Consider the following 26,717-nt stretch of genomic DNA (forward strand, 5'->3'; position numbering starts at 1 on the left):
GCCTCCTCTTCTGGTACTGAAACGCCAGCGAATGGAAGCAGGGGCCACTCATCTGAGTCGTCATCCTCCGAAACGGTATCCATTCCCGGGTTAAGGACCCGTCTCAGCTCTTCAGCAGCGGGCTCTTCCCTCGCTCTGCACCCTCGCAGAGTCCTTGTACTAGGCACAACCTCCCACTCTGGCTCCTTGTCCACCCGCACCGCTTGACCCAGGGGCAGCAGGTGATTCCGACTGAGTACTTTGATAGGCCCTTTCCCATCCTCAGGTTTCACGCGGTAAACTGGCAGGTTCGGCATCTGGCTCTCTATTACATAGGGGCTGACCGCCCATCGATCTGCCAACTTGTGCTTACCAGGGAGTCCCAAATTCCGTAAAAGGACCCGGTCGCCCGGCAATAATTGGGCAAACTTCACCTTTTGATCATATCTCATCTTATTCCTCTGATTTTGTTTGGTAGCTGCCGCCTCGGCCAACTCGTATGCCCTCTGCAACTCCCTCCTCATATCGGACACATACTTTAGATAGGGCTTCCCGGGTAATTCACCCACTTCAGCCCCAAAACACAAGTCAATGGGCAACCTCGCTTCCCGCCCGAACATCAGATAATAAGGTGAGTACCCTGTAGCATCATTGCGAGTACAATTGTAACAGTGAACCAATTGTCCAATATGACGACTCCACTTATTTTTCTGCTCAATCTCCAGCATCCCGAGCATATCCAACAGGGTCCTGTTGAACCTCCCTGGCTGAGGATCTCCCTGTGGGTGATAAGGGGTAGTCCTGGATTTCTCAACCCCAAGCATAGTCAGTAATTCATGGATAAGGCAGCTCTCAAAGTCCCGCCCCTGATCACTATGGATTCGCTTGGGAAGGCCATAATGAACAAAATACTTCTCCCATCCAACACCTTCGCCACTGTCGTCGCCTCCTGATCCTTAGTGGGAAATGCCTGAGCATAGCGAGTGTAGTGATCGGTGATGACTAAGACATTCGCGGTGTTGCTGGTGTCAAGCTCCATCGACAGAAAATCCATACATAGCAGGTCCAGAGGTCCCGCACTCTGCAAGTGCGACAGTGGAGCCACCGACGCCGAGTACTATGCAATACAATATATATGAAGGAAAAGAAAATAAAGTAAAAGGTGCCAACTTATCAAAGTTCAGTCAGTTTAGTGCACATTGTTGGAGCTCAACCATCGAACCATGCGACCCCTCGTCACTTTCCTCCGACCTCCACGTCCTTGCACCTGGGACCACCCGGGTGGTCGACCGAGCAGTGCAGCGCACGTCCACCTTCATCAGCGTCTTCTTCCTGACTCCCCTGAAAAGACCGCGAAACCCCCAAGCTCCCAGCCTCACAAGACAAAATAACATTCCTCATTGGTTAAAAAATGAATACAATCCCCATATCAGCAAGTCCAAAGCTAAACAACTGCGAGAGAAAACACTTATCAAATATAAAAACATTCCTACTCTAGCAAACCAAAGAAGCCATTTTAATTAACATACACTGTACATTGTACACATCAAACAAGCACTGAATTCAAATATCACAAAGTCATTCTCAACCCAGTTATCCTTCCAAAGATTTCCTCATGACATGGGCAAACTGGTGTTTAAATTGAATTAAATGACCTACAAAGCAACTCCCAGTATTTAGACCAATTCTTGGTAAGCCAAAGGCTGATGCAGTTATTTCAATGTCTGTCACCATAAGAGGTTCAGTAACATCACCATTTTGGTTAGTATGATTTTGAGAGTGTGGCTTAATAGCAAAAGTTGCTATGTTGGATAGTCTTCTCTTCACTGCATATTTCAAGCAAAATGATCAGAACAGAATGCTTTATTGTGATTTACTCTTAATAATTTTTGATGCTGGTAAAATCTAAACCTGTTTCAATGCAGAATATATGAAATAAACTGGACATATATGAGTTGAAATAATGCACTAAGGAACAATAATCCATTTTCAATACTGTCCCAATCATATTATATTCAAAAGAAAATTTCACTGCAATTATATGTAGGTTTTAAAATTAAACATCACAAAGGCTCTATTATCAACATCCTGTCATTTGTTAAAGAGAATTAAACCACCTATTTGTTGCATGCTGAAAAGTATACTGAACCAAAAAGTGAAGCACGAAACAAGGAAAATTCTATGATTCATTACTGATATCAAACTTGTTTTACTTTTGGATGTTGTTGTTCAGAGTCATAAGTGGATGAAAAATAGAATGATGTCAAGCAGAGGATAAAAGATGCATTGCTGAAGGCACAGTGAGAGGAACTCTTACAAGGAGAGGATGTGTAACTGGCTCTTTAACACTGGAAAATGGATTGAGGGGGTGACCTGATGAAGGTATAAAAGATCATGAGGAGCATCGACAGTGTAACGTTCTCGCTCGGGTGTAACGTAATGCCGAGTTAAACGTCGAGATAAACCGGAGTCAATGAAAACAAGGTCGCAGTAAGATTAACCATTTACTGTTCACTCTTCACATTAACGTATGGTGAAAACTGTTGATAAAACAATACAAGATTGGTACAGTGTTTGTTTCCTTCTAAATATCACATTTACATCATGAATACTTGCAAAGGTAAAACTACAATAACTACATTACATTAAAGTGCAGCATACAGTCAGAATCTACCTGCTCCATTGACTGCTTTAAATACACTTCAACACAAACTATCCCAACTCTTTAACTAACGAAAACATAAACCTTATCGACCGTCGTTACTTTTAACAGAATCAGCATTAACATTTTAACTCAACATATCGATTAACTAATGACTTACAGCGTTGCTTTCACTGTGTTTTTGGTGCGTAGAGAGAAACTTAACTAGCGCTGTGGCACCACATGGGAACGACCCTCACCCTTGCGTTTATCCCAAACCGGTATTTTCCCACAAGACGCGGCGAAACCGGATGTGACGTTGTCGCAGCCGCGATATATTACAGACAAATGAATTTACTTAAACAATCCTAACTTTAACTAAAAAATGCTAACAAATTACTAAGCAAAAATATTATAAACTAAATAACTGCCATAAAGGCAGCACACTCCCCGCTTGACCTTCGAAAGGTCACAATGAACATAATACAAAACTTCAGTCTCTAAATCAGTCATTAGGTAGAAGTAGAATGACTTCTGTAACTGGCCTTTGGTAAATTTTCACATCGCCTTGGTCGGTAGTTTTCAACTCGACTTTCCTGACATGTCCATCCCGACTAGGGAATGTGGCACTGATTCTGGCCATTGGCCAGCAGTTGCGGGCGATTTGCTTGTCCCTGAGCAGGACTAAATCTCCAACTTGAAGGTTCCTGCGGGGTTCTGTCCACTTTTGTCTGTGTTGCAACAAAGGTAAATATTCCTGTCTCCAACGAGACCAGAACCGATTTGCCAGGGCCTGGACCTGTCTCCATTGCTTTGTGTACAGGTCCTTATCAGAGAAGTCCCCACGTGGAGGGGCAGCTCCTGCCTTCTGCGTAAGGAGCATTGATGGCGAGAGTATGAAGGGGTTTTCCGGGTCAGAAGACACGGGTAGGAGTGGTCGTGCATTTATAATGGCTGTGACCTCTGCCATTAGTGTGCACAGTACCTCGTGGGTCGATCGGGTGTGTTGCTGCATCTCGGGTTTCCTTTTCAGGGTTTTTTGCAAGGACGTGAACCGCTTAACTGCCTGCTCTTTGTTGTTTGGTAAGCACTGGCGTGGTTCTCTGAAAGGTAGTGGGGCAACCCCACTATTTGCTTTGTCTCTGAAGACCTTGGTGTCCTCTGTTTTTAAGATGATGGCGTCTTGAGCCGATGGAGCAAGTTTATTATCATGCTCCGTTTGAGCGAAGACTGACTGACCCAGCGTCTCGTCAGTTACTTTGCGCTTGTTAAAGCCTTGTTGTGCTTCCTGGACACACATGGAACTTGTGCGGAGTTGAAGAATCAAATTGCGGCTACTCTCTAGCACATTGGTCTTGAGTGTGTTAACCATTGATTTGTGTATGTTGCCAGGACACACCTCTCCTATCACCACCCAGCCCAGATCCAGGCGTTGCGCAAAGGGGGCGTCGTGTGGTCCATTGACCTGCTGCCTAACCTTGTGCACCTGGAGAACATCTCTCCCTAATAGCAGGAGTATTTCTGCTCTTGGATCCAGTTCTGGGATGTGTTTGGCGATGTGGTGGAGATGTGGCTGGTGTAGCACCGCACTTGGCGTCGGGGTCTCAGTGCGGTTATTCAAGATTTCATCGCACTCTAAGAGTGGAAGGAGACAGATGAGGACTTTACCATCCAGCGACTCGATCTGGAAGCCTTCAGCCTTCCTTCCGTAAGTTTTCCTGTTGCCTGAGCAAGTTCTAAGGTAGTATGGGAACTGCTCACTCTCAATGTTGAACAAGTTAAAGAACTCTGGACGGACTAGCGAGCGATTGCTCTGATCATCCAGAATTACGTAGGCTTTGATGGCCTTATCTTTGGCTCCCTTAGGGTACACCTTAGTGAGGCAGATCTTTGAACAAGAACGGCTTGACTGAGCTTGACCTCAAACTTCTGTACAGCTCGAGCTGACAACAGTTGTCCTGGAGTGAGCTTCTCCCTCCCCGCCGTCCAGTTGTGGGGGTGAAGGAGCGTTGTCGGTTCGCGGTAACGGGCCAGGATGCATGGCCCCGTCGTGATTAGTGCTATTACATTCCGGGCACTTCACGGCGATCGTACACTCTCTAGCACAGTGAGAGGTCGAGGAACAGCATTTAAAACATATTCTTTTCTCCTTGAGAAGGGCCTCCCTCTCTTCAAGGGGTTTTTCCCTAAACGTTCTGCATCTTTTGAGGGGGTGGGGTTTGTTATGCAAAGGACAATTCTTGCTAGGGTGGTTGTAAAGACTTCAGTCTTAAGCGCTGAGACTGGTTTATTAATGTTGAAATTATTCAAAGAGGATTTATCTGGCTTGGTGTAAATTGTACTGCTTCCTGGCCCTATGAGGCTAGGATCATTTCGCTTCTTCGCCTCCTTGCACACAAACCTAGTGAAATACTCGAAGGGAGGAAATCGACCTCTGTGTTCTTCCTTGTACTCCGAGGCAACGGACAACCACCTGTCCTGCAGCCCAAATGGAAGTTTGTCCACGGGTTGTCTAATCCCGGTTGGAGTGTCTAGGTATACTAGACCAGCTGAGTAGCCATCTTCTTTGGCGCCTTGAATCTCCATGAGTAAATCTCCGAATTCTCTTAGCTTGGTGTGGTCCTTGGCTGACACCTTAGGAAAATTTCCCAAACGTTGGCATAGCACCGCTTCAATAATTTTGGGGGCTCCATAGCCCTCCTGAAGTCTCTCCCATGCTTTCTTCAATGCTAGCTCGGGTTTGTTGATGTACACTGAACGTATGCGTCTCACCTGTTCACATGATTCTTTTCCCAGCCATTTTGTCATAAGATCCAACTCCTGGGTTGCTCTGAGCTGGACTCCGTTGATAGCGTTGGTGAATGTGGAGTGCCATGCACGGTAATTTTCAGGTTTATCGTCGAACTGGTATAGTCCTGAAGTGACGAGATCCCGTTGTGCGAAATACCATGCTACGGGTTCGTCTGCAAGTGGCATGCGGGCTGAGGGAACATGTCTGCAGGTACACGACTGAGGGTGTACATTTGTTGTGGAATTTGTTGTCCTGAATTCGACCCTTGCCTCTCTTCTCCCCAAATCTGGTAAGTTTGGTGTCGAGAAGTACTGGTCATGAGCCCTTTCATTCCTGGATTCATCGCGGAGTTGCGAGGGTAAATTATCTTCCTCGGATGGATGTGATGCAGTCGGGCCCCTCTGAGCCTCCTCGTGAAGTGGGACGTTATCAAATAAGTAAGGAGAGGAAGAAAGAGTCTTCCATTCTATTTGAGATTGGACATAGTCGCTTGTGCGTTCCAATCTGATCTTTTCTGAAGTAGATCTTCCGTCAACCCAATCATGCCATTCTTCAGCATCTTCTCTTAACTCTGCTTCCACCCTGGCGGCTGCTGCTTCTCGTTCTAGCTTCAGCACTTCTAACTTTGCCTCTACCCTTTTTCATCCAACTCGTTTTCGGCTTCTCTGGCAGCCTTTTTCCTCTTGATTTCGGCTTTTCTCCTCTGGTTTTTGGCTTCTCTGGCAGCCTCTTCCAACTCGTTTTCGGCTTCTCTGGCAGCCTCTTCCTTCTGGTTTTCGGCTTCTCTGGCAGCCGCTTTCATTTTTACTTCTAATTCTTGTTTGGCAAAGCACGCTCGCACATTGGCGAGTTCTGCTTTAGCTCTTGCTTGGGTGGCCTTACTTGATGCCCTACTGCCCCTGTCGCAGGATGGCGACGACTTTGGCAACGACTTGATGCTGGAATGAGTTGACATTGCTGCACTTTAAACACCTGATAATGCCGCTTTTTCACTGTAACGTTCTCGCTCGGGTGTAACGTAATGCCGAGTTAAACGTCGAGATAAACCGGAGTCAATGAAAACAAGGTCGCAGTAAGATTAACCATTTACTGTTCACTCTTCACATTAACGTATGGTGAAAACTGTTGATAAAACAATACAAGATTGGTACAGTGTTTGTTTCCTTCTAATATCTAATGACTTACAGCGTTGCTTTCACTGTGTTTTTGGTGCGTAGAGAGAAACTTAACTAGCGCTGTGGCGCCACATGGGAGCAACCCCCACCCTTGCGTTTATCCCAAACCGGTATTTTCCCACAAGACGCGGCGAAACCGGATGTGACGTCGTCGCAGCCGCGATATATTACAGACAAATGAATTTACTTAAACAATCCTAACTTTAACTAAAAAATGCTAACAAATTACTAAGCGAAAATATTATAAACTAAATAACTGCCATAAAGGCAGCACAGACAGAGTAAAAGCACACTGTCTTTTTCCCAGGGAGGGGATGCTAAAAACAAGAATACAAAGTTTAATATCAGGGGCAAGAGATCCACAAGGGGCATCAGGGTCACCTGCTTCTTGCAAAAGGCGGTACGTATTTGGAATAAGCTATGAGAAATAGTGATTGAGGCAGGCACATAAGCAACATTTAGAAGGCAGCTGTGGAGGCCAGGTTCTTGAGGCAGAGTTTGATAGGTTCTTGATTGGACATGGCATCAAAGGTTATGGGAAGACAGCCAGGCAGTGGGGCTGAGGAGGGGGAAAAAAAGGATCAGTCATGATTGAATTGCCGAGCAGACTCAAAGGGCCAAATAGCCTAATTCTGCTCCTATGTCATATGGTCTTATAAGTACATGGATAGAAGAGGTTTAGAAGGCAGATGGGACTGGTTTGCTGGGCAACATAGTCGGCATGGATGAGTTCGGCTGAAGTACCTGTTCGATGACTCAAACGTTTCTCTTTAGTACTGAATGGTTTCAAATTTTGATCAAAATTATGTAGCCATTGCACAAACAAAAGCAGAATCTTAGTGATTAACAACACAAAATAAATAGGAAGTCAACATGGAGACATCAACTTTTAAGCAGCAATAGCAATGGGGGTGTTTGGAGGGAAGGAATACATGATTATGCAACAATATGAATTAATACAAATTCTCTAATATACCTTAAGGACATAAATGGAGTAATTATCAAAAAATTGACAATACTGTTATACTAGATAGAAAGGACTACTGAGAATGAAACAGGGTAGATGATGACAAGGCTCAGTAAAGCAAGTGGGTTCTGCAAAAAGGAGGAAAGAGAAACACTTAGGCAAGCAGAATTTAAGGCACTTAATTTGAGACCATAGGATCATGATAGCTGAAAGCATGATAGACCAAGTAGCGGACCAAGGAAGATTGGGAGACAACTGGAGTGCATAATGGGAGGAGTGAAGAAATCTAGGAGGTATGTAGGGCTGGAGAGTTTGCAGATAGGGTGGTACTGGGGTAGAAGATATTTGGTGGTGCAAATCAGCCTTTAAAATCGAGGTATTGTTAAAGCCAGTAAATGGGCAGAGGTGAGAGAGCAGTTGCAGAGGCTTGAATGCATACAAACTCAGTGGAAAATGGATGGCTAGACAGAAAAGTATTGATCAGCAAAAATCATAAATAACAAAGGAGTGAATTATTTAGACAGCAATCAAATTGAGGCAGGCATAGATCTGAGTACTTTTATAGAGATAGAAAAAGATGGCTTTAGTGATGCAACAGACATGTGGACAGAATCTTAAATCAGCATCAAGCAAACACAAAGACTATGAACTTTCCATCTCAGCTTTGATTTCTTGGAATGAGAATGGTTACCAACAATCTGAAACTGGCAGCATTTAAATAATTAAACAAGAATCAGAGTTTATTTTTGAGTCTGTGTTGGATTACATTGTGAAGGCACCACCAAAAGACTGTGACTTCAATGATTTTGATTGTCTAAGGATTGGCAACATGTAATACAAAACCACCAAATGAGCTCAACTGCTGTAATATACTGTAAATAATTCTGCACAGCTTCAACCATTTATCCATACCCAGACATGAGAAGTTCCCAAAGGAATCCAATTTTATATATTTTTTGATGAAGCCTTCACATGTGAAAGTGTTATTAATAATGTAAAATATATGGATCAGGGATCAACTTTATTCACTGTATACATTTACAAATGAGGAATTTGCTGTGGTGTGTTGCAATAATATGCAACAAAAACATTCAACAATTATAAGAATAAAGAATTATATTAAATAATAAACTTAGACATTAAAGTATAGATATGGAATAAAATGTGCACGTATTTACAATGTAAACAGCATTATAAAAAGATACAGGGAAGTGGGGGGCTAACTAGAATGGATAATCAGATTAACTGCCTGGGGGAAGACACTTTTAAGATGGTGTGAAGTTTTTGTTTTAATAGCTTTATAGCACTTTCCAGAAGGGAGTTTTTGGAAGAGGTTGTTTGCTGGGTGGGTAGTACCCCCAACAGTTTTTCTGCCCACTCCTTTGTCCTCACCCACTCTATTACCCCCTCACTGCACTGTAAACACTTTAAACTACTTTTTATAATGCTATTGACATCGTAAATACAGTAGTGTGCACATATACTGTATGTAGTAGAGGTGCCTAAGATGTTTGCACAGTACTGCAGTAATTTTATGCATTGCACTGTACCGGTGCCACAACAAAAAACAAACTTCATGACATATGTGAGAGATGATAAACCTGATTCTGCAGTGGGTTTCTTGTGGACTGAGAGTAGGAAGGGAGCAGGGAGAGGGGAATCATGGTTAGGATAAGGGGAAGGGAAAGGGGGGGGGGGGTGAAGCACCAGAAGGACATTCTGTAATGATCAATAGACAAATTACTTGGAATCAATAGCCTTGCCTGGTGCCTCGGGGCTAGCTGTGTCTGCACCAGACTCCTTCTCTGCCACCTGTCCTTATTGTGGCACACCGTGCTCGCCTTCCCAACATCCTTTGCTCCCACCAGACATACAAACTCGCTCTCCGCTACACGTTGATGAATAAGGTACTCTGCAAAAGTCTTGAGCACCCTCACTACATTATTTATATAAGTTTTTAAATATAATTCTTTATTCTTATAATTGTTGAATGTTGTTGGTTTTTGTTGCATGTTGTGCCACCACACCACAGCAAATTCCTACTATGTAAATGTATACAGTGAATAAAGTTGATACAAACCTTGTAGTGAAGACAGACTGCAGCTAATAACCTTTTCAGCTGATCTGACAGTTCACTGAAGTTTTTGTATATTGTGAGAGGGTGCTGCAGTAAAGCAGTCAGTAAAGGCTGATGTGAGGACGCAATCTACGATGGCAGGGTAGAAACACACCAATATTATTGAGGAAGATGGAATTTTACTAACTGCCGTAAGTAGTACATCCTCCACCAAGCCTTTCTGTTAATGAATGAGATATGATTCTCCCCCAAGAGGTCTTGTGAAATAATGATGTGCAGAAACTTGAATGTTGGAACAGTGTTAACTTTTTAGTTGTGATGATTGGGTGGAGAGGAGACAAATTTCTCCTGAAGTCAATATGCATTTCCCAAACCAGAGAAAATCTCCAGATGCTGGAAATCCGAGCAACACACACAAAATGCTGGAGGAACTCTGCAGGCAAGATAGTATCTATGGAAAAAAGCATAGTTGACGTTTTGGGCTGAAACGTCGCCTGTGCTTTTTTCCACAGATGCTGCCTGGACTGTGGAGTTCCTCCTGCATTTTGTGCGTGTTGCTCAATATGCATCTCCACTGTTTTGAGAACATTTGTTTCCAAGTTGTTGTGATTGCACCAGGATGATATAATGATTGGAATTGATTTAACATCAATAATATCCTTGATTCACAACAAATAAGTTATCAAGATCAGTTCAAAATATTACTGACTGCTTGAATTTTAGCACACACTTAGCTTTCTTCCCTCCACATGCAAAGTTTCAGTCCACTACTTTTCCTTTTTTTTAAAAAAAATCAATCTCATACTTTCTGAACCTGAAGCAGAGGATCTGTTCTTTAATAAACTTCATGAAATATATTTCTCTTTGTTGTCCATCTTTCCTCTGGGGAGGATTTTTCTTTAGTAAGCTTCATAAAGGTCATAGCATTTCACGGAATACAATTGTCAGTGTCAGGTATCTGTTATGGAGGATATCACAATTGACTTGTTTAAAAGGTGATGCAGGCTCAAAAACGTATTTTTAAAGGACAAGCAATTTCTGGAAAAGTTCACTATAAGGGATTTACTACTCACAAAATTTAGCATCTACGTGTGTCATTATTTAACACTTGTTCCTACATTCAAAGTAAGATATCCAGTGGTTAAATTCCAGTGATACAACTACCAGGTATTGATATTTTCATTTTCAAATTCAGAGTCAGAGGCATCCAGTGGGGCAGCTGCAGCTGTATTTATTCCTGTCACACTGGATGTCTCGCTAAGCATTATTTTTTTTCCTGATTGTGGTTCTGTAAGTAACGTTATTTTTACTCCTCCTGCTAGGAGTGGTTAGGCTAATTGTAGCTTCTCTTTGCTTATCACATGCAAGATGAGCTAATTTAGCACAAATAGGAAATTTCTGTTAAATATAATATAGGATATGACAATAGAGGCATGAGAAAACTGTTAACCAATCAGCTGTCTAGGAAGGATATCCCACCATACTTCCTAATTGCATTACAAAGTGCAAAACTTTTAAAACTTTACTCAAGTGAAACTGTCCATTCACTTCTCTCACTGCCTGTATTCAACCCCTTGAGCCAGGATAACCTGTTGATCTCTATCTTGAAACAGTTGTGAAGCATTTTGTATGGAACACTTACCGCTGTCCAAGAATTGGCTGTACATCGCGAACAGGTCCAGCCGTCCTTGACTAAATCTGGTCGAATACCATAGCAACCTGTAAAGAACAAATCAACTGGTTGGAAATATTGGCAAATGTACTTGCCTATCTTCAAATCAGTGCTGTACCTAAGTAGTAGTAAAAATCCTCATTTCCCTCAGAATGCTGAATTGAAGTTTGGTCTTCACCGCAAAGCTCAAACGATTATTGTGTACTGTTATGTTGTTGTCTGGACTTGAGTACTGTTGTGCCCAGGCAGTGCACGATCCAACAAACAGAGTGAATGATTGTCTTGGACATTTTTATTGTGATCACAGGATCCTATTGGACATTGGTATGTAGAATACTGCAAGGCTGGTTCACTGGTTCATTGCTGAGACTGACGGCAGGGGAGCTGTGTGGCCTTGGTTGTGGCAAGGACTGGGCTTCAGCTGCTGTTGCAGTCACCCAGGGGTAGAGAGCTGAGGCAGTGTGGGAGAGCCCCTGAAGGGTGTGGTGGAACCCGTACTGAGTTGGGGGTGGGCCCCTCCTGCCAGTGCTGTTCTTCACGATGGAAGAATAAGTTGGACCAGGACCAAGTACAGTTTTGCCACTCAGGAACGTGAGCTATATTATCTTTTCCCTCTTTGTGATTGCATGATTTTTTTCTCTGAAATTGCAACCATATGTGCTACTTCTGCTATGTGCTGTGGATAATGTGTTTTGTACCTTGGCCCTGGAGGAACGCTGTTTCATTTGGCAATTTTCATGTATGTGGTTGAATGATAATTAAACTTGAACTTGAAGATTCACTAAAATCAAGTCAAGTGAAGTTTATTGTCATTTAACTACACACACACACACACACACATCACCCCCCCCCCATAACGAGACGATGTTTCTTCGAACCACTACCTTATGAAGAGCAGCAGTCACAAAAATATGTGAGGCACAAGAAACACTTGTCATAAAATGATCCATGACATGTCTGCATGTTACACATGAACATCTGAAAGAAGGTGCTTTGAAGTACCTGCTTAACCCAAGATCTAAGTGCAACATCCAATGCCCAGTTTTCAAAATCTTAGAGCAGTTGAGGTAGATAAAACTTAAATGATAATTTTCTGAAATCTATGATTCACGATCATCTCTAAACGGCTGACTCTTGCCAAACACACATTAAAACAATCATGACTAAGTTAGCCCATTTTTTTCACCTATTTCCTATATATCTATTTCAAGACAATGTAGAATTTAATGGGCTGGTATGTTAATTTTGAATTATCTGATTCCCTGTCACGATTAACTTCACAACTTGAAATTTAATGTAATTCACCCTGGGAAAGACTATCTGGTAGTTCATAGTACGATGATTCAGCGTGGAGAAAAAACAACGGCAAACAATAGATGGCTAATTGAAAGTGTTTTTTTTTTTAATTTCTATCTAATCTTTAAAGGAGAAAGCATGGAATGACCAGTAGAAATAGAGATCAAATTTGCTTTTGGGGATAATGCAAAACATAAAAGAATACCCTCAACGCCAGATAAATGTACTGTGGATGCACTTCAGAGCTATCTTGTGACTGTAAATTCAGGATCAGATGTTTACCGTTCCAAATCTGACTGCAAACTTTCCTTAATTATCTGAGTATTAAAGCTTCTTCACAATAACTAATGAAAATGGATGTGCAGACTGATTAAATTGGACTAAACATTAGTTGCCACAAGGTTCACTACACCTCCTCTCCTATTCCATAGCTTTTTTTACTGTTCATTAGGTATAAAAATTGTGACTTCACTAATTTAAGTTAAACTTAATTTTTAAAAAAAACAAGTATAACGAGTTCATCATAAATGTTTAACAAGGGAGCCAGACAGAAGGTATTATTTTACATCAAGCAGTTTGTCATGGGCAGAATCAAATCAGGGTGCTAATTTCGTTGTCCATCTCCCACACAAAACAATGACTTCTAGCATAATATTTTTAGCAACGTTAGGAATTCAGCATACAAACATGCACCTTCAATCTGAACACCAGAGAACAAATTGTTCATCAATTACTAAATAAAACTCGGTAGCATTGACAGGGAAAATAAATAATGAATCTTAACAATTGTCTAATGACCCTTCTGGGAAACTGGGAAACCTTAGGCTTACAGAGAGCTGCTGTTGTGAGGACAGGTTCAAACGTGGGTGTGAATTCACATCCAGTCTGTTTCTATTCCATTTAATTCAATATATATTGATAAGTTTTCTTCTGGCCTTTCTCAGCTAGACAAAACATAAAATTCACTTAACACACACAAAATGCTGAAGGAACTCAGCAGGCCAGGCAGGATCTATGGAAAAAGGGTACAGTCTTCCATTTCTAGAATTTAAATTCAGTGCAATTCAATCCAACTCAATTTAATCTGTTTCCTGGCAAAGGTGTACCTGGTAAGTGAGAAGCCTTTAAAAATTATATTTTGAGAGTACAAAGTGTGTATGTGCCTGTCAGAATAATAGGTAATGATAACTGGTTTAAGGAACCTTAGTTTTCCAGAGATATGGAGGCCTTGGTTAAGAAAAAGAGTTGTGTGGTAGGTATAAGCAGGTAGGAATAAATGAGGTACTTATTGAGAACAAGAAATTTAAGAGAACACTTAAGAAAGAAATCAGGAGGACTAAAAGGCAGCTAGAGGTTCCCTAGCAAACAAGGTGAAGGAGAATCCCAAGGTATTCTACAGTTATGTTAAGAATAAAAGGATTGCAAGCAACAAAATTAGCCCTCTGGAAGATCAGAATGGTAATCTATGTGTGGAGTCAAGAGATAGGGGAGATCTTAAATGAATTTTTTGCATCTGTATTTACTTAGGAAATGGACACAGAGTCAAAGCAGCAGTGAGCTCATGGACACAATACAGCTTACAGAGGAGAAGGTGTTTGCTGTCTTGAGGCAAATTAAATCCCCAGACCTGTGGGAGGAAAGTGCAGAAATTGCAGGGGCCCTAGCAGAGATATTTAAATGATCCTTAGCAACAGGTGCGGTACCAGAGGATTGAAGGATAGCTAATATTGTTCAGCTGTTTAAGAAAGGCTCTAAGACATTATAGGCCAATGAGCCTTACATCACTCGTGGAAAAGTTATTGACTTTAGGGACTGAATATACAAGCATTTGGAGAGACAGGGACTGATTAGGGATAGTCATCATGGCTTTGTGCATGGTAGGTTGTGTCAAACCAATCTTAAAGGGGTTTTTTTTGAGGAAATTACCAGGAAAGGTAATGAAGGCAAAACAAGGCATTTGACGAGGTCTTGCACAAGAGGTTGGTCAGGGCTCAGTTGCTCTGCATACAAAATGACGTAGTAAATTGGACTAGACCAGGGTTCCCAAACTTTTTAATTTTAACAATACCATTCAGCAAAGGGTCCTGGGAATCCTGGATTAGACATTGGTTTTGTGGGAGAAACTGGAGAGTGGTGGTAGATGGTTGTCTCTCTGACTAGAGGCCTGTGACTGCTGGAGTGTCGCAGGGATTGGTGATGGGTCCACTATTATTTGTAATCTGTATCAATGATCTGGATGATAATGTGGATAAAATGGATCAGCAAATTTGCAGATGACTCCAATAATGGGGGTGTAATGGACAGCGAGAAAGGCTATCAGAGTTGGCAGCGGGATCTGGACCAGCTGGAAAAATGGCCTCAAAAATGGTAGGTGGAATTTAATGCAGATAAGTGCAAGGTGTTGCACTTCGGTAGGACAAACCAAGATAGGTCTTACATAGTGAACAGTAGGGCACTGAGGAGTGAGGTAAATAAAACAGATCTAAGAATACAGATCCATAATTCATTGAAAGTGGTGGCACAGATTGATAAAGTTTTTGGCATATTGGCCTTCATAAGTCAAAGTACTGATTACAGGAGATGGGATGTTATGCTGAAGTTCTACAAGACATTTGTGAAGGCTTATTTGGAGTATTATGTGCAGTTCAAGTCGCCTACCTACAGGAAAGATGTAAATAAGGTTGAAAGATACAGAGAAAATGTACAAGGAGGACGCGAGTTATAAGGAAAGACTGAATAGGTGAAGACTTTATTCCCTGGAGCATAAAAGATTGAGGGGAGATTTGATAGAGGTATACAAAATTATGAGGGGTATAGATAGGATAAATGCAAGCAGGCTTTTTCCACTGAGCTTGGGTGGGACTACAACAAAAGGTCATGTGTTAAGGGTGAAAGTTTAAGGGGAACACAAAGGTGGGTCGTGAGAGTGTGAAACAAGCTACAAGCTCAGTTTCAACATTTAAAAGAAGTTTGGACAAGTATATGGATGGTAGGGGTATGGAGCCTATGGTCCAGGTGCAGGTTGATGGGACTAGGTAGTTTAAATGGTTCGGTATAGACTAGATGGGCTGAAGGGCCTGTTTCTGAGCTGTACTCTTCTATGACTCAATAACATCTCAGATCTGGAGTTTTCTAATTTATCTAGAGATTGAATTGTGGATGTAGCTAATATCTGGTATGGTGTTTAAAGAATGAACTAGCAAACATGCTGAGTGGAACAGACAACTGCATAGAATGAGAGCACTGTTTCCTGGGACAAATTGAGAATGGACCAGCCACTGGGGAGGTGGTGTGGGGGTGGCAGAGTGAGTGAATGAGTGAGTGAGTGAGTGAGTGAGTGAGTGCGTGCGTGCGCACGCCTGAGTGGTTAGGGCTGTGATGACTGAAGTGTTGCAATGATGTCAGAAACATCATTTTCTCAGCTGGTTCATTAAATTTGTCTGTTTGTTTAGTTAGTTGTGTCCTAATTGGTGGGATAATCTGGGTGATTAAAAAAGTTACTTATCTAATTTACTATTTCTGGAACCTTTTGTGCTTGCCAGTTCAATAGGAACTTTAATTTAAAAGCATTATTGACTGTGAAGCATTTTGGAATCCCAGGAATTCAGGAGGGATCAGGTTATGTATTTTATTGCCTTTCTTCCCCTTATAACTCAATAAGTTTGTGAAATTTTCAGACCTATAAATAATATAACTTAACCAATGAAAATGAATTCAGAGGAATTATCCCACTTGACCCAGGAAACTTTCTTGCTTTCCCAAATGTCGAACAGTCTGCTATTCACTTCCTACATAGAAACATATACTGGTTTAGTTTAGATTTATTATTCCTTAAATAAGTCAGCCTGATCAAATTGTGGAGCAGATTCGGTGGGTTCAATTACCTAATTCTGCTTTGTGTCTTGTGGTCTTCTCAGAATTAAAATCATGTTCATTTTAACTAACATCTGCTGTGAAATTAATTGTTTTGTAGCAGCAGTATAATGCAATAGATAAAAAATACTAAAAATTGCAAATTAAATAAATAGTGCAATAAAAGGAATAACTAGATAGTACTCATGGCCCATTCAATAACCTGATATGGAAGGGAAAAGGTGTTCCTAAGTTACTGAATCTTACAAGAAGCTGATGATGAAGATCCTTAGTGATGGATGCTGACTTTATGAAGCTCTTTAAGGTGTTCCTGAAGGTGTGAAGGATTATACCTGTATGGAGCTGGCTGTGTTGACAACGCTCTGTTGCCTCTTGCAAACTTGAGCTTTGGAGTCTCCTTACTAGGCTGTGACACAACCTGTCAGAATACTCTCGACCATACATACATACCTTACGTGCATATTTGACTGCACCACTGTGAAGTAAGTAGATATATTTGCATCATATTTACGTAAGCTTGCATTTAAAGGATACCAAATAATTGTGAAGTAACAGTAACATTCATATGTCTGGTATTCACTAAAAGACCAATGACGACTACAATTGATGTAATTCTCCCTATTTACACATGTAACAGCCTCTGGAAAAGCCTGAATAAATCAAATATATATCTAGAGATGAGCAGATGCCCAATGATTCATATTATTTTTCCTGCCACAATAATGAATATGCATATTCCCCAGTGAAATTGTATATCTGATTTGTTTGTAGCAGGCCATCTAGAATTGCTGCAGTAAGTAGACAAAAAAGTGTGATAGAACAGAGATTGCACCAAAGTACACAAAGCAGGCAGCCATTGAAATACAGCTAAAAGATGTGCATGTTAGCAATTCTATATGCTCTACAAACCTATTAGGTGCAAATAACAGACAGGTGTTACATAGGATAATGGTGCACTGGAATATTATGGGACTGATCATTGATCATACACAACACCCATTGTGCAAGGACAACCTGTTCTTCTTCAGCTTTCCAATTTATGACATTCCATCAGAAATATGATGCTTGCTGGTTAATTTGTCATTCATTACTCCTAGTTCTACAACAGATAATAAACAGTTAAACGACATGTGAGAGGATACAGGTAAAGTAGAAACTGCCAAAATTCCCAATGAGTAAGTCAAATCTAATCTAACTAATTACTCCTCAAGCAATCCATTTTCAATCATCACCAAATGGAAGGTGTTGTGAATGTTAGCTACCATTCTTCATTGCCTGACTGAATATTGTCCAGGTCCGAATGCATGCTTGTTGGCTGCTTCAACTGTTGAAGAGTTTCAAATGGAATTGAACATGGTGCAATCTTAAGCAAAAGTCCTCGACGATATTGCTACAGAATATCAGCAAGAACGAGTCAGCATACAGAGAGAAGGTGCAGCGGCTAACAGACTGGTGCAGAGCCAGCAACCTGTCTCTTCAGGAGGGCACGAAGCGACCACTCCCCGCTGACTATTGACAGCTCCTCGGTAGAGATTGTAAACAGCACCAAATTTCTTGGTGTTCACCTGGCGGAGAATCTCACCTGGTCCCTCAACACCAGCTCCATAGCAAAGAAAGCCCAGCAGCGTCTCTGCTTTCTGCAAAGGCTAAGGAAATTCCATCTCCCACCTCCCCATCCTCATCACATTCTACAGGGGTTGTATTGAGAGCATCCTGAGCAGCTGCATCACTGCCTGGTTTGGAAATTGCACCATCTCGGATCACAAGACCCTGCAGCGGATAGTGAGGTCAGCTGAAAAGATCATCAGGGTCTCTCTTCCCGCCATTACAGACATTTACACTACACGCTGCATCCACAAAGCAAACAGCATTATGAAGGACCCCACGCACCCCTCATACAAATTCTTCTCCCTCCTGACATCTGGGAAAAGGCACCGAAGCATTCCGCTCTCACAATCAGACTGTGTAACAACTTCTTCTCCCAAAGCCATCAGACTCCTCAATACCCAGAGCCTGGACTGACACCAACCTATTGTCATGTTTATTCTTTATTGTAATGCCTGCACTGTTTTATGTACTTTATGCAGTCCTGGGTAGGTCTGTAGTCTAGTGTAGCTTTTTTTTCCCTGTGTTGTTTTTACGTAGTTCAGTGTAATTTTTGTACTGTTTCATGCAGCACCATGGTCCTGAAAAATGTTGTCTCATTTTTACTGTGTACTGTACCAGCAGTTATGGTCGAAATGACAATAAAAAGTGACTTGACTTGACTTGACAGTTGGGATGACTGATCAACAACAGTGGGCCAACGACATTTCTCTGTAGTGACATTCTGGAATTTGGGAAGATCAATCTCAAACAATCATAACTATCTTTGTTTTGGTCATTGACAAGGCCATTGTCAGGCATTTTGTGGCATTAGATGCTCATCAGTAAGAGTGAACTTAACTACCTTTGTTTGATAACTAATGGCATTACCACTAATGAAATAAGACCAAGTCAACATGGATTGAGAAAAGAAAATCATGTTTCACAAGCTTACTTTGATTTTTCCAATGTGAAGATAGATTAGGACATGTAGGTGCACAAAGAGATCTGGTTTCCTTAAAAGTAGCTAAAAGTAAACATGCATGTTCAGTAAGCAGTAAGACAAATTATATGTTGGCCTTCACGGTCACCTTCAACAGGAACAAGGATGTCTTTCAATAATGATACAGGACCTTGGTGAGAAGATATCTGAAGAATTATGTTGTGTTTTTAGTCTCCGTATCCAAAAAATTGATCTTCTTTCCATTGATAAGTGCAATTACAGTTCACCAGACTGATTACTAGGATTATTTGTGAGGAGAAACTGGGTCACCTTGGCCTGTATTCACTTGTTTCAAAAAAATGAGAGGAGATATCATTGATACACAATTAATAGGCTGGAAGCAGGTGAATGTTTCCCATCTGCAGGTTCTAGAACCCATGTCACAGTCTCAGGATAGCAGCAGGACATTTATTATTAAATGAGAAGAAACTTCTTCACTGGAATACAGTGAACCTCTGGAACCCTGTCACAGGGGACTGTGGAGAGGAAGACACTAAATATATTAAAGAGGAAATAGATTTTTACATACAAAAGTCATCAAGGGAATGATGAGAGAGCAGGAATGTGATATTGAAATAAAGGGTTCTACTAATTTATTCTCATCTTAGTGATAGTAACGATAGATTAGCTGGCTCAGCACACAGAATGGCCTTCATCTGGTCCCATTTTTCTAACATGCAGAGAGCAACTCACCTCCTGAAATCTCAAGGCCTTTTGTCGTACTTGTGGCACATTAGTAGCATGAGGGAATACTCTCTACCTGTTTAAATGAGTTCAATACCAACAATACTCAAAACACTCAAAGTCATCTAAATCAAAACAGTACCATCCACCACTCTAAACCAGCAGCACATGGTGGCTGCAGTTTGTAGCATCTACGAAATCTATCATGGTTACTTGCCTAAGCTATTCCAACAAGGTCCTCCCAACTCATGACTTTCATCACCAAACTGGGCAAGGCAAGGCAAAAGGCACAAAATGCACACTCCCCTCCAAGTGACATGCCACCCTATCTAAAAATGTCACTGGTTCTTCATTTTTACTGGCTCTGAATCCTTGAACTCCCTACTCAACAGCAAAGTGGAAATACATGAAACAGAGGAACTGCAGCAGTTCAAGAAGGTGGTTGACCACCTCATTTAATTAGGAATGAATTGCTAAGGTTTACCACATTCTAAATAACGAACAAATACAAAAAAAGACATTCCAAATAATGAAAACATACAAAAAAGAGATTTCAATAATCTGGAAATAAATTTGTTTAAAAATTGATATGTGGGTATATTTTATTTTCATAGATATTCAATATCAATCTCTTCCACATTCTATAACTTTTTAAAATCTATGAAACATTCAATTTATGAAGAACAACTAATGAGCTGTTAACATGACATGTATATTTGGAAACCAGAAATTCCGTAGTAAGAACTCTGGTGTTTTGGAAAATATAGAAAGAAATTGGTAACCATTTCCAATGGGAAATAATCACCAGAGTCACTCAAAAAGCCTGTCAATATACACCAGACCCTTAAAGAGTTGAATTAATGGATGAATAAGAAAAAGGAGATGTTAGCAAATTAAATAGATAAACATCATTTGCCCATGGAAAAGGTCAGATTGGAGTAGAAACTAAAATTTTCTATGAATGATTAGTGGTCAGTGTCACAGTACAGCAAGAAGCCACAAAAATTACACAAGCCACATAAGTCTAAGATAGTAACTCAACATGATTCTTCAATATTATTGCCCAACATCACTTGGATACAATATTATTGTACCCGTAAGTTTTAATCCCGTAACACAGAATACTACTGAGCTTAGTCTGGCTCACACACTATCTTTGTGATTTCTTCTATTACTTATTTACTTACACACAAAGCCCTGTAAATCTTTCCTCTGAGTACCTCTAATTCCCTTTTGACAGTTACCACAGAACCTGTCTTTATTACCTTTTCAGTTACAAAATTACAGATTAGTAACTCCCCTTCATCAATTATCTTAAATCTGTGGGACTGGATCTCTTACCACTGGAACCAGTATTTTAAAAATTATAACTTTTCATAATTTTGAACACTTATGAAACCTCGCAATAGGTTCTGCACAAAGGAAAGAAATTTGAATTCTTCACTCTCTCCTTATACTGAAATCCCTAGTATACGTAGGACCAAAGTGCCAAAGAATAAAAAAAGACAAGAAATTAAGGTACAAAACTAGGGAAAGCAGAAATTCTGTAGAATGTGATGTGCTGTGCAATTTGCAGTTTTGGAAATTTAGGTACAAATTAGTAATTGATGAGTAAATTAAAAATCAGACAGGAAATGATCATCATAATTACAAATAAAAACTGGCAGATTGTGGTGAAATGTAACAACATACGTTTCGGACCCCGGCATATATAGACCAAAGCATTTCCAAATGGCGAGATTAGAAATTGTAGAGGATCACTGATACTTAGAGGCTTCTGTACAGAATCACCAAAGGCAAGTGCATGGGTAAGCAAAAGGTTAGAAAGGCTAATGGAACACCAACCTTATCTGAAGCAAGCTGCATTACAAGTGAAATTTGTGCTTCAACTGTATCAGGATATGGTTAGAACCTACATCAACAGCATCCAATCTGGCATAATGAATTAGAAAGGGTGGAGTACAGATTCACTAGAATGATGAATGATGCTTGGACTGAAATAATCAAATTATGGGACAGAATTCATAATCAAATATTGTAGTCCCACATTTTTTAATTCCTAGCACACAAACTGGTAATCAAATTATTAATAATTAATAGGGTAAGTATAGCAAAATCATGTTCAGGAGAACAAGGCAACACAGTCTGAGGAGATCAGGATGATGTCAGAAAACAATTCTTTACAGCAGGGTAAGAGATTTGTTCTTGTTCCTCCAAAAAGTTATTCAGTCAATTGAAAGTTTCAAAACTGAGTTGGACAAAATGTTCTTAGGAAGCACTACTGCAGCAGGTACTTGGAGCAAAAGTACAACCTTGATCTAATTAAATATCATAGGCACAAAAGGTTGTGCAGCTTTTCTCTATCCCGAAAGCTCTACCCCGATATTATCCTGTACTGCCTTCACAATCCTGACTTCCTACATGCTATGGGAGGTGAGACCTAATAAAATTAAATACCAACTCTAAATGATGTCTGCTTGAATGATGCTTCATTGCTCTGTTTATACTTTTCAATTCAAAACAAAAACAGAATTTTCATTTGGAAGATATTTGTCATTGTTACATGGATTAACATAAAATGGAAAGCTTTCAGGACTTTTACACTTGGAAGTTATATTTGCTGGTATTTTGCTGGGTAAATGAGATACTTACTAGCATGAACCTGTAGACAGCATTTTGCACAGGAAATGAGCAAGCTGGTCCCATCTTCACCAATGTACGAGTTTGTAGGTAAAGGCTCTGTGTTTTCTCCACCTGATGTAAAACACATTTCGGGGATGATTGGCTTTGTCTTTTGTCCAACCTTGGCAACCATCGAACTGGAGCTTCCTTCGGCTATGGAAATGCCCTGAGAATTTTCTCTTTCAGGCTTTAGAAACAAAGATATAATTTAAGTATCAAAAGAAGAATTTACAATATAACTTTGCAACTATAATCTCGAGCAATGACATGCAATTTAAAATCTATTTGGTCATGGGGAAAACATTCAGTAAGTGAGCTCTGATGCCAAGAGAACAGAATAAATTATCCAGATGCTGTTGTTGCTCACAGGGGAGTCAGTTAACTTGTCAGGCAGAAATAGGTAGAAGTGAAAAGCCATCCAAAGATAAAATATAGGCAGTACAATTCATCCACCAGCTGTATTGACCTATTCTATTCACGTGACAACAAAAAGAACACAAGGTCTATGGACAACATACAGACAACCAATTTTAAAACACAGGTTGAGTACCACTTATCCAAAATTCCAAAATCCAAACTCTTTTTTTTAAACACCGACATAGCATCATAAGTGGTAAATTCCACAAGACGCTGGAAGGTTCCCAAGCAATGCAGAGGTCTCTGTGCACCACAGACACTTCTAAGAAGCGATCTCACATATCTAATGAACACAAGTTGATTGCTGATTGCTTTTATACTTTAGATAAAACCTAATAAAACATAAAATACAAATATAGTGTACTGCAACCTTTTAATTAAACCACAACAAGGTAGGTGGGAGATTGAAAGCCTGCCGTTGCTTATTGGTGTGTTGTTCAACGGCTGATTCAGGTATTCTGAACATATTATATTTCCATTATATTAATGGCATGTAACAAACTTTTACTGTTAACTACATATGTGTGATGAACAAGTGTAGGACAAAGACTGCTTACTAGTAATAAACCCAGATTCAGAAATGATAGCGATCCCAAACTATCACATTACATCACAAAACCCAAAAAAAAATCTAAAATCCAAAACACTTCTGGACCCAAGCATTTTGGATAAGGGATACTCAACCTGTATTATGCATTCACATTTCGTCACTTTTTGCTCTGGGTTTATCCCATTGTCCATTCTCTTTACCATTTACATTTTAAGACTCTTTTAAGCACCAACTACTTATGCTCTCTTAAAAAGGTACAATAAAATTATCAGTAATACTTGTGCAACTATCTAATTTCTCTGAAATATCCAGGACCTCAGCTCATAAACCAAGAAGCTCAGTAGCCTTTAAAGTATTGAATTCTTGGAGATAAGCTCTTTCCAGATTAAATGTTAAATTAAGTCTTCTTTGCCCTTGCATGTACACTAAAGCTTCCATTTTTATATTACCTTCATTGTGCTATAGAATATAAACATAGCTGGTAGGATCAGAATTGTTGCCCTTCCCCTAAGTGTTCTTGATCTGGATGACTAGCTCAGATATTTCACAAGGCAGTTAAGAGTCAAATACATCTGAAAGCTTGGAATCACATTAAGTTAGGCAGACCAAAGCTGGCAGATGTCTTTCTTTAAAGGACAAGTTGTTGACACTAGCTTTTTAATTCCAACTCAGTTGCTGTGGTGGATTTTAATCATCACGACATATGAAAGTAAGCATATTGCTAGGAGGAATATGGAGTTTGCTTAACATTTATCCATCTACCAATATTACCAAAATATAAATGTATTCATCTCATAACTGTATGTAATGTTGCAACTGACATTCATCTGCACAACTCCAAACACCAATTGCAGAGTTCTCACTGTTCTGAGAAAAATGAGGAGTATTTCAATAATATGCCATGGAATTCAAAGTATTTTGTCAAAAAGGATGCCATTGAAATAATCTGGAATTATGGATTGTCTGTGCCTATAGTGAAAAAGTACTCAGAAATAAAGAGGCTGCAAACATATAAAGTAGAATAGGAATTTGAAAGTGATAGCAAGTGCATTAGAAACACTTTGAAAATGGAAACTCTCATAGCCTGCACTTGCAGGATCAATTCCAGTGGAACTAATGATGGATAATTCATGTTTGAAAATAACAGTGTTGTGCCGAGCAAAGCAAAATATAGTAAAAACAAATAGGAGATGCACCATGTCATGCTGTTCAGCATGAAATGTGTGTGCTCTCTTTATAGGTGTAACTAATGCTGAAGTGTAACAAACCAGCTTGTGTATGTGGTGAAGTTTAAAGGCTAGCAACTCAGTGCTAAGTGTGTACTCATGCCACCATAAATGACAGGTAACATTTCTGAAGAAAGATCTCAGAATAGTCAGTCCATAACATAAATTCATCTATACTAGCATTGTTGTCACATTAAAATAATAAATACTTTGAAACTGGAGCTTTTACAGAAAAGGGGCAACATGACAATCACGGGTCCAAGATCTAGTAACCCAGTTTTGAATCTGACCTCTAATATCACGCGTGTAGAGTTTGCCCTGTGAATTCACAGGCACCCCTGCCCTGCTCAGCTGCTCTAGTTTGGGTGTTGGTAGGTCACTGCTCCTGGTGCGCAAATGATCAAGAGATTGAAGAAACTGGGAATCTGGAATGTTGATGGGAATGGGGGTGGGAGCAGAAGAGGGAAGAATAAAATGAAATTAGTGTAAATTTGTAAAATGAGTATAAGAGTTGGAATGTTATGGTGAGGTTGTATAAGGCATTGGTGAGGCCGAATTTGGAGTATTGTGTTCAGTTTTGGTCACCGAATTACAGGAAGGATATTAATAAGGTTGAAAGAGTGCAGAGAAGGTTTACAAGGATGTTGCTGGGACTTGAGAAACTGAGTTACAGAGAAAGGTTGAATAGGTTAGGACTTTATTCCCTGAAGTGTAGAAGAATGATGGGAGACTTGATAGAGATATATGAAATTATGATGGGTATAGATAGAGTGAATGCAAGCAGGCTTTTTCCACTGAGGCTAGGGGAGAAAAAAAAGAGGACATGGGTTAAGAGTGAAGGGAGAAAAGTTTAAAGGGAACATTGGGGGGGGGGGGGACTTCTTCACGCAGAGAGTGGTGGAAGTGTGGAATGAGCTGCCAGATGAAGTGGTAAATGCAGGCTCACTTTTGACATTTAAGAAAAACTTGGACAAGTATATGGATGAGAGGGGTTTGGAGGGATATGGCCCAGGTGCAGGTCAGTGGGACTAGGCAGAAAAATGGTTCGGCACAGCCAAGAAGGGCCAGAAGGCCTGCTTCTGTGCTGTAATGTTCTATGGTTCTAAATTGATACCTGATGGTCAGTGTTGACTTGGCGGGCTGAAGGCTGCTTGCATGTTATATAACCATAACTCTCAAAAAGGTAAGCAGACCATACTGAATTTTAGTTCCAGAATAAGTGCTATACTAGCATTGTTGTCACGTTAAAATAATAAATACTTTGAAACTGGAGCTTTTACAGAAAGGGGCAACATGACAATCACGGGTCCAAGATCTAGTAACCCAGTTTTGAATCTGACCTCTAATACCACACGTGTAGAGTTTGCCCTGTGAATTCACAGGCACCCCTGCCCTGCTCAGCTGCTCTAGTATTTTGTATGTAGTATATCAATGTAGTATTTTGATGCATTACTGCCTAAGGCTTGAGGAGAACAACATCAAGTGAGGAAATCACCACTGAAGTGTGGCTTTAGTGCTCACTCAGAACTCACCATTTGGTACCACGTAGAAATATTTTTACACATCAGCATGGAAATGCTGGCAATGCAGTTTGTTAGGTTTTAAACTATGATGGTTTAAACTACAGACCATCTGTTGACCAATCATGCCCTGGTTCCATTCACTGGTTAGATTAAAACAGAATAACTGGTACTTTCAATGTAGTAAATGTCTTCTGTGCAAACTGTTCTCAAGTATTCTTTCAAAACTGCTTCTCGCATTTCCAGTAAGGTTTTATCACACCAACATTATACAAAAACATTTAAGGTTCATTTTCAATTACTTGAAGATATCAAACTCTCTGTGTCTTCTGGTTTAATATAGAACAGAATTCAATTCAAAATCAATCTCACTTTAATCAAAAGTTTGCTCCAGATGTAACACTGGCATATTATTTTGTTTTCCATCAATTTTAGAAAGACTAGTGTTTCAATATTTCTACCTGAATTTATTAATCAAAGAATAGCAGCCAAAAATTCAAGCAAATAAATAAATTGATGTTGAAAAGGCAAACTTATATTTTACCCACATATGAACAAACTTTTCCTTTTGAAATGCACC

At 40.2% G+C, this 26,717-nt stretch overlaps 1 protein-coding gene across 3 annotated transcripts in view; it reads right to left on the bottom strand.

Annotated features, from left to right (window-relative positions):
• Positions 1 to 26,717, bottom strand: part of kdm4b (lysine (K)-specific demethylase 4B) — a 535,771-nt gene that overhangs the window by 97,433 nt on the left and 411,621 nt on the right. For all 3 annotated transcript variants that reach the window (XM_073068769.1, XM_073068770.1, XM_073068771.1), the window contains 2 exons: positions 22,395 to 22,611; positions 11,273 to 11,349 (listed from right to left, as the gene is read on the bottom strand). In XM_073068769.1, the coding sequence (XP_072924870.1) occupies positions 11,273 to 11,349; positions 22,395 to 22,611 (294 nt within the window). The remainder of the gene's footprint in view (positions 1 to 11,272; positions 11,350 to 22,394; positions 22,612 to 26,717) is intronic.

This window comes from Hemitrygon akajei, chromosome 16 (genome assembly GCF_048418815.1).
Source record: "Hemitrygon akajei chromosome 16, sHemAka1.3, whole genome shotgun sequence".
Taxonomy (NCBI): Eukaryota; Metazoa; Chordata; class Chondrichthyes; order Myliobatiformes; family Dasyatidae; genus Hemitrygon; species Hemitrygon akajei.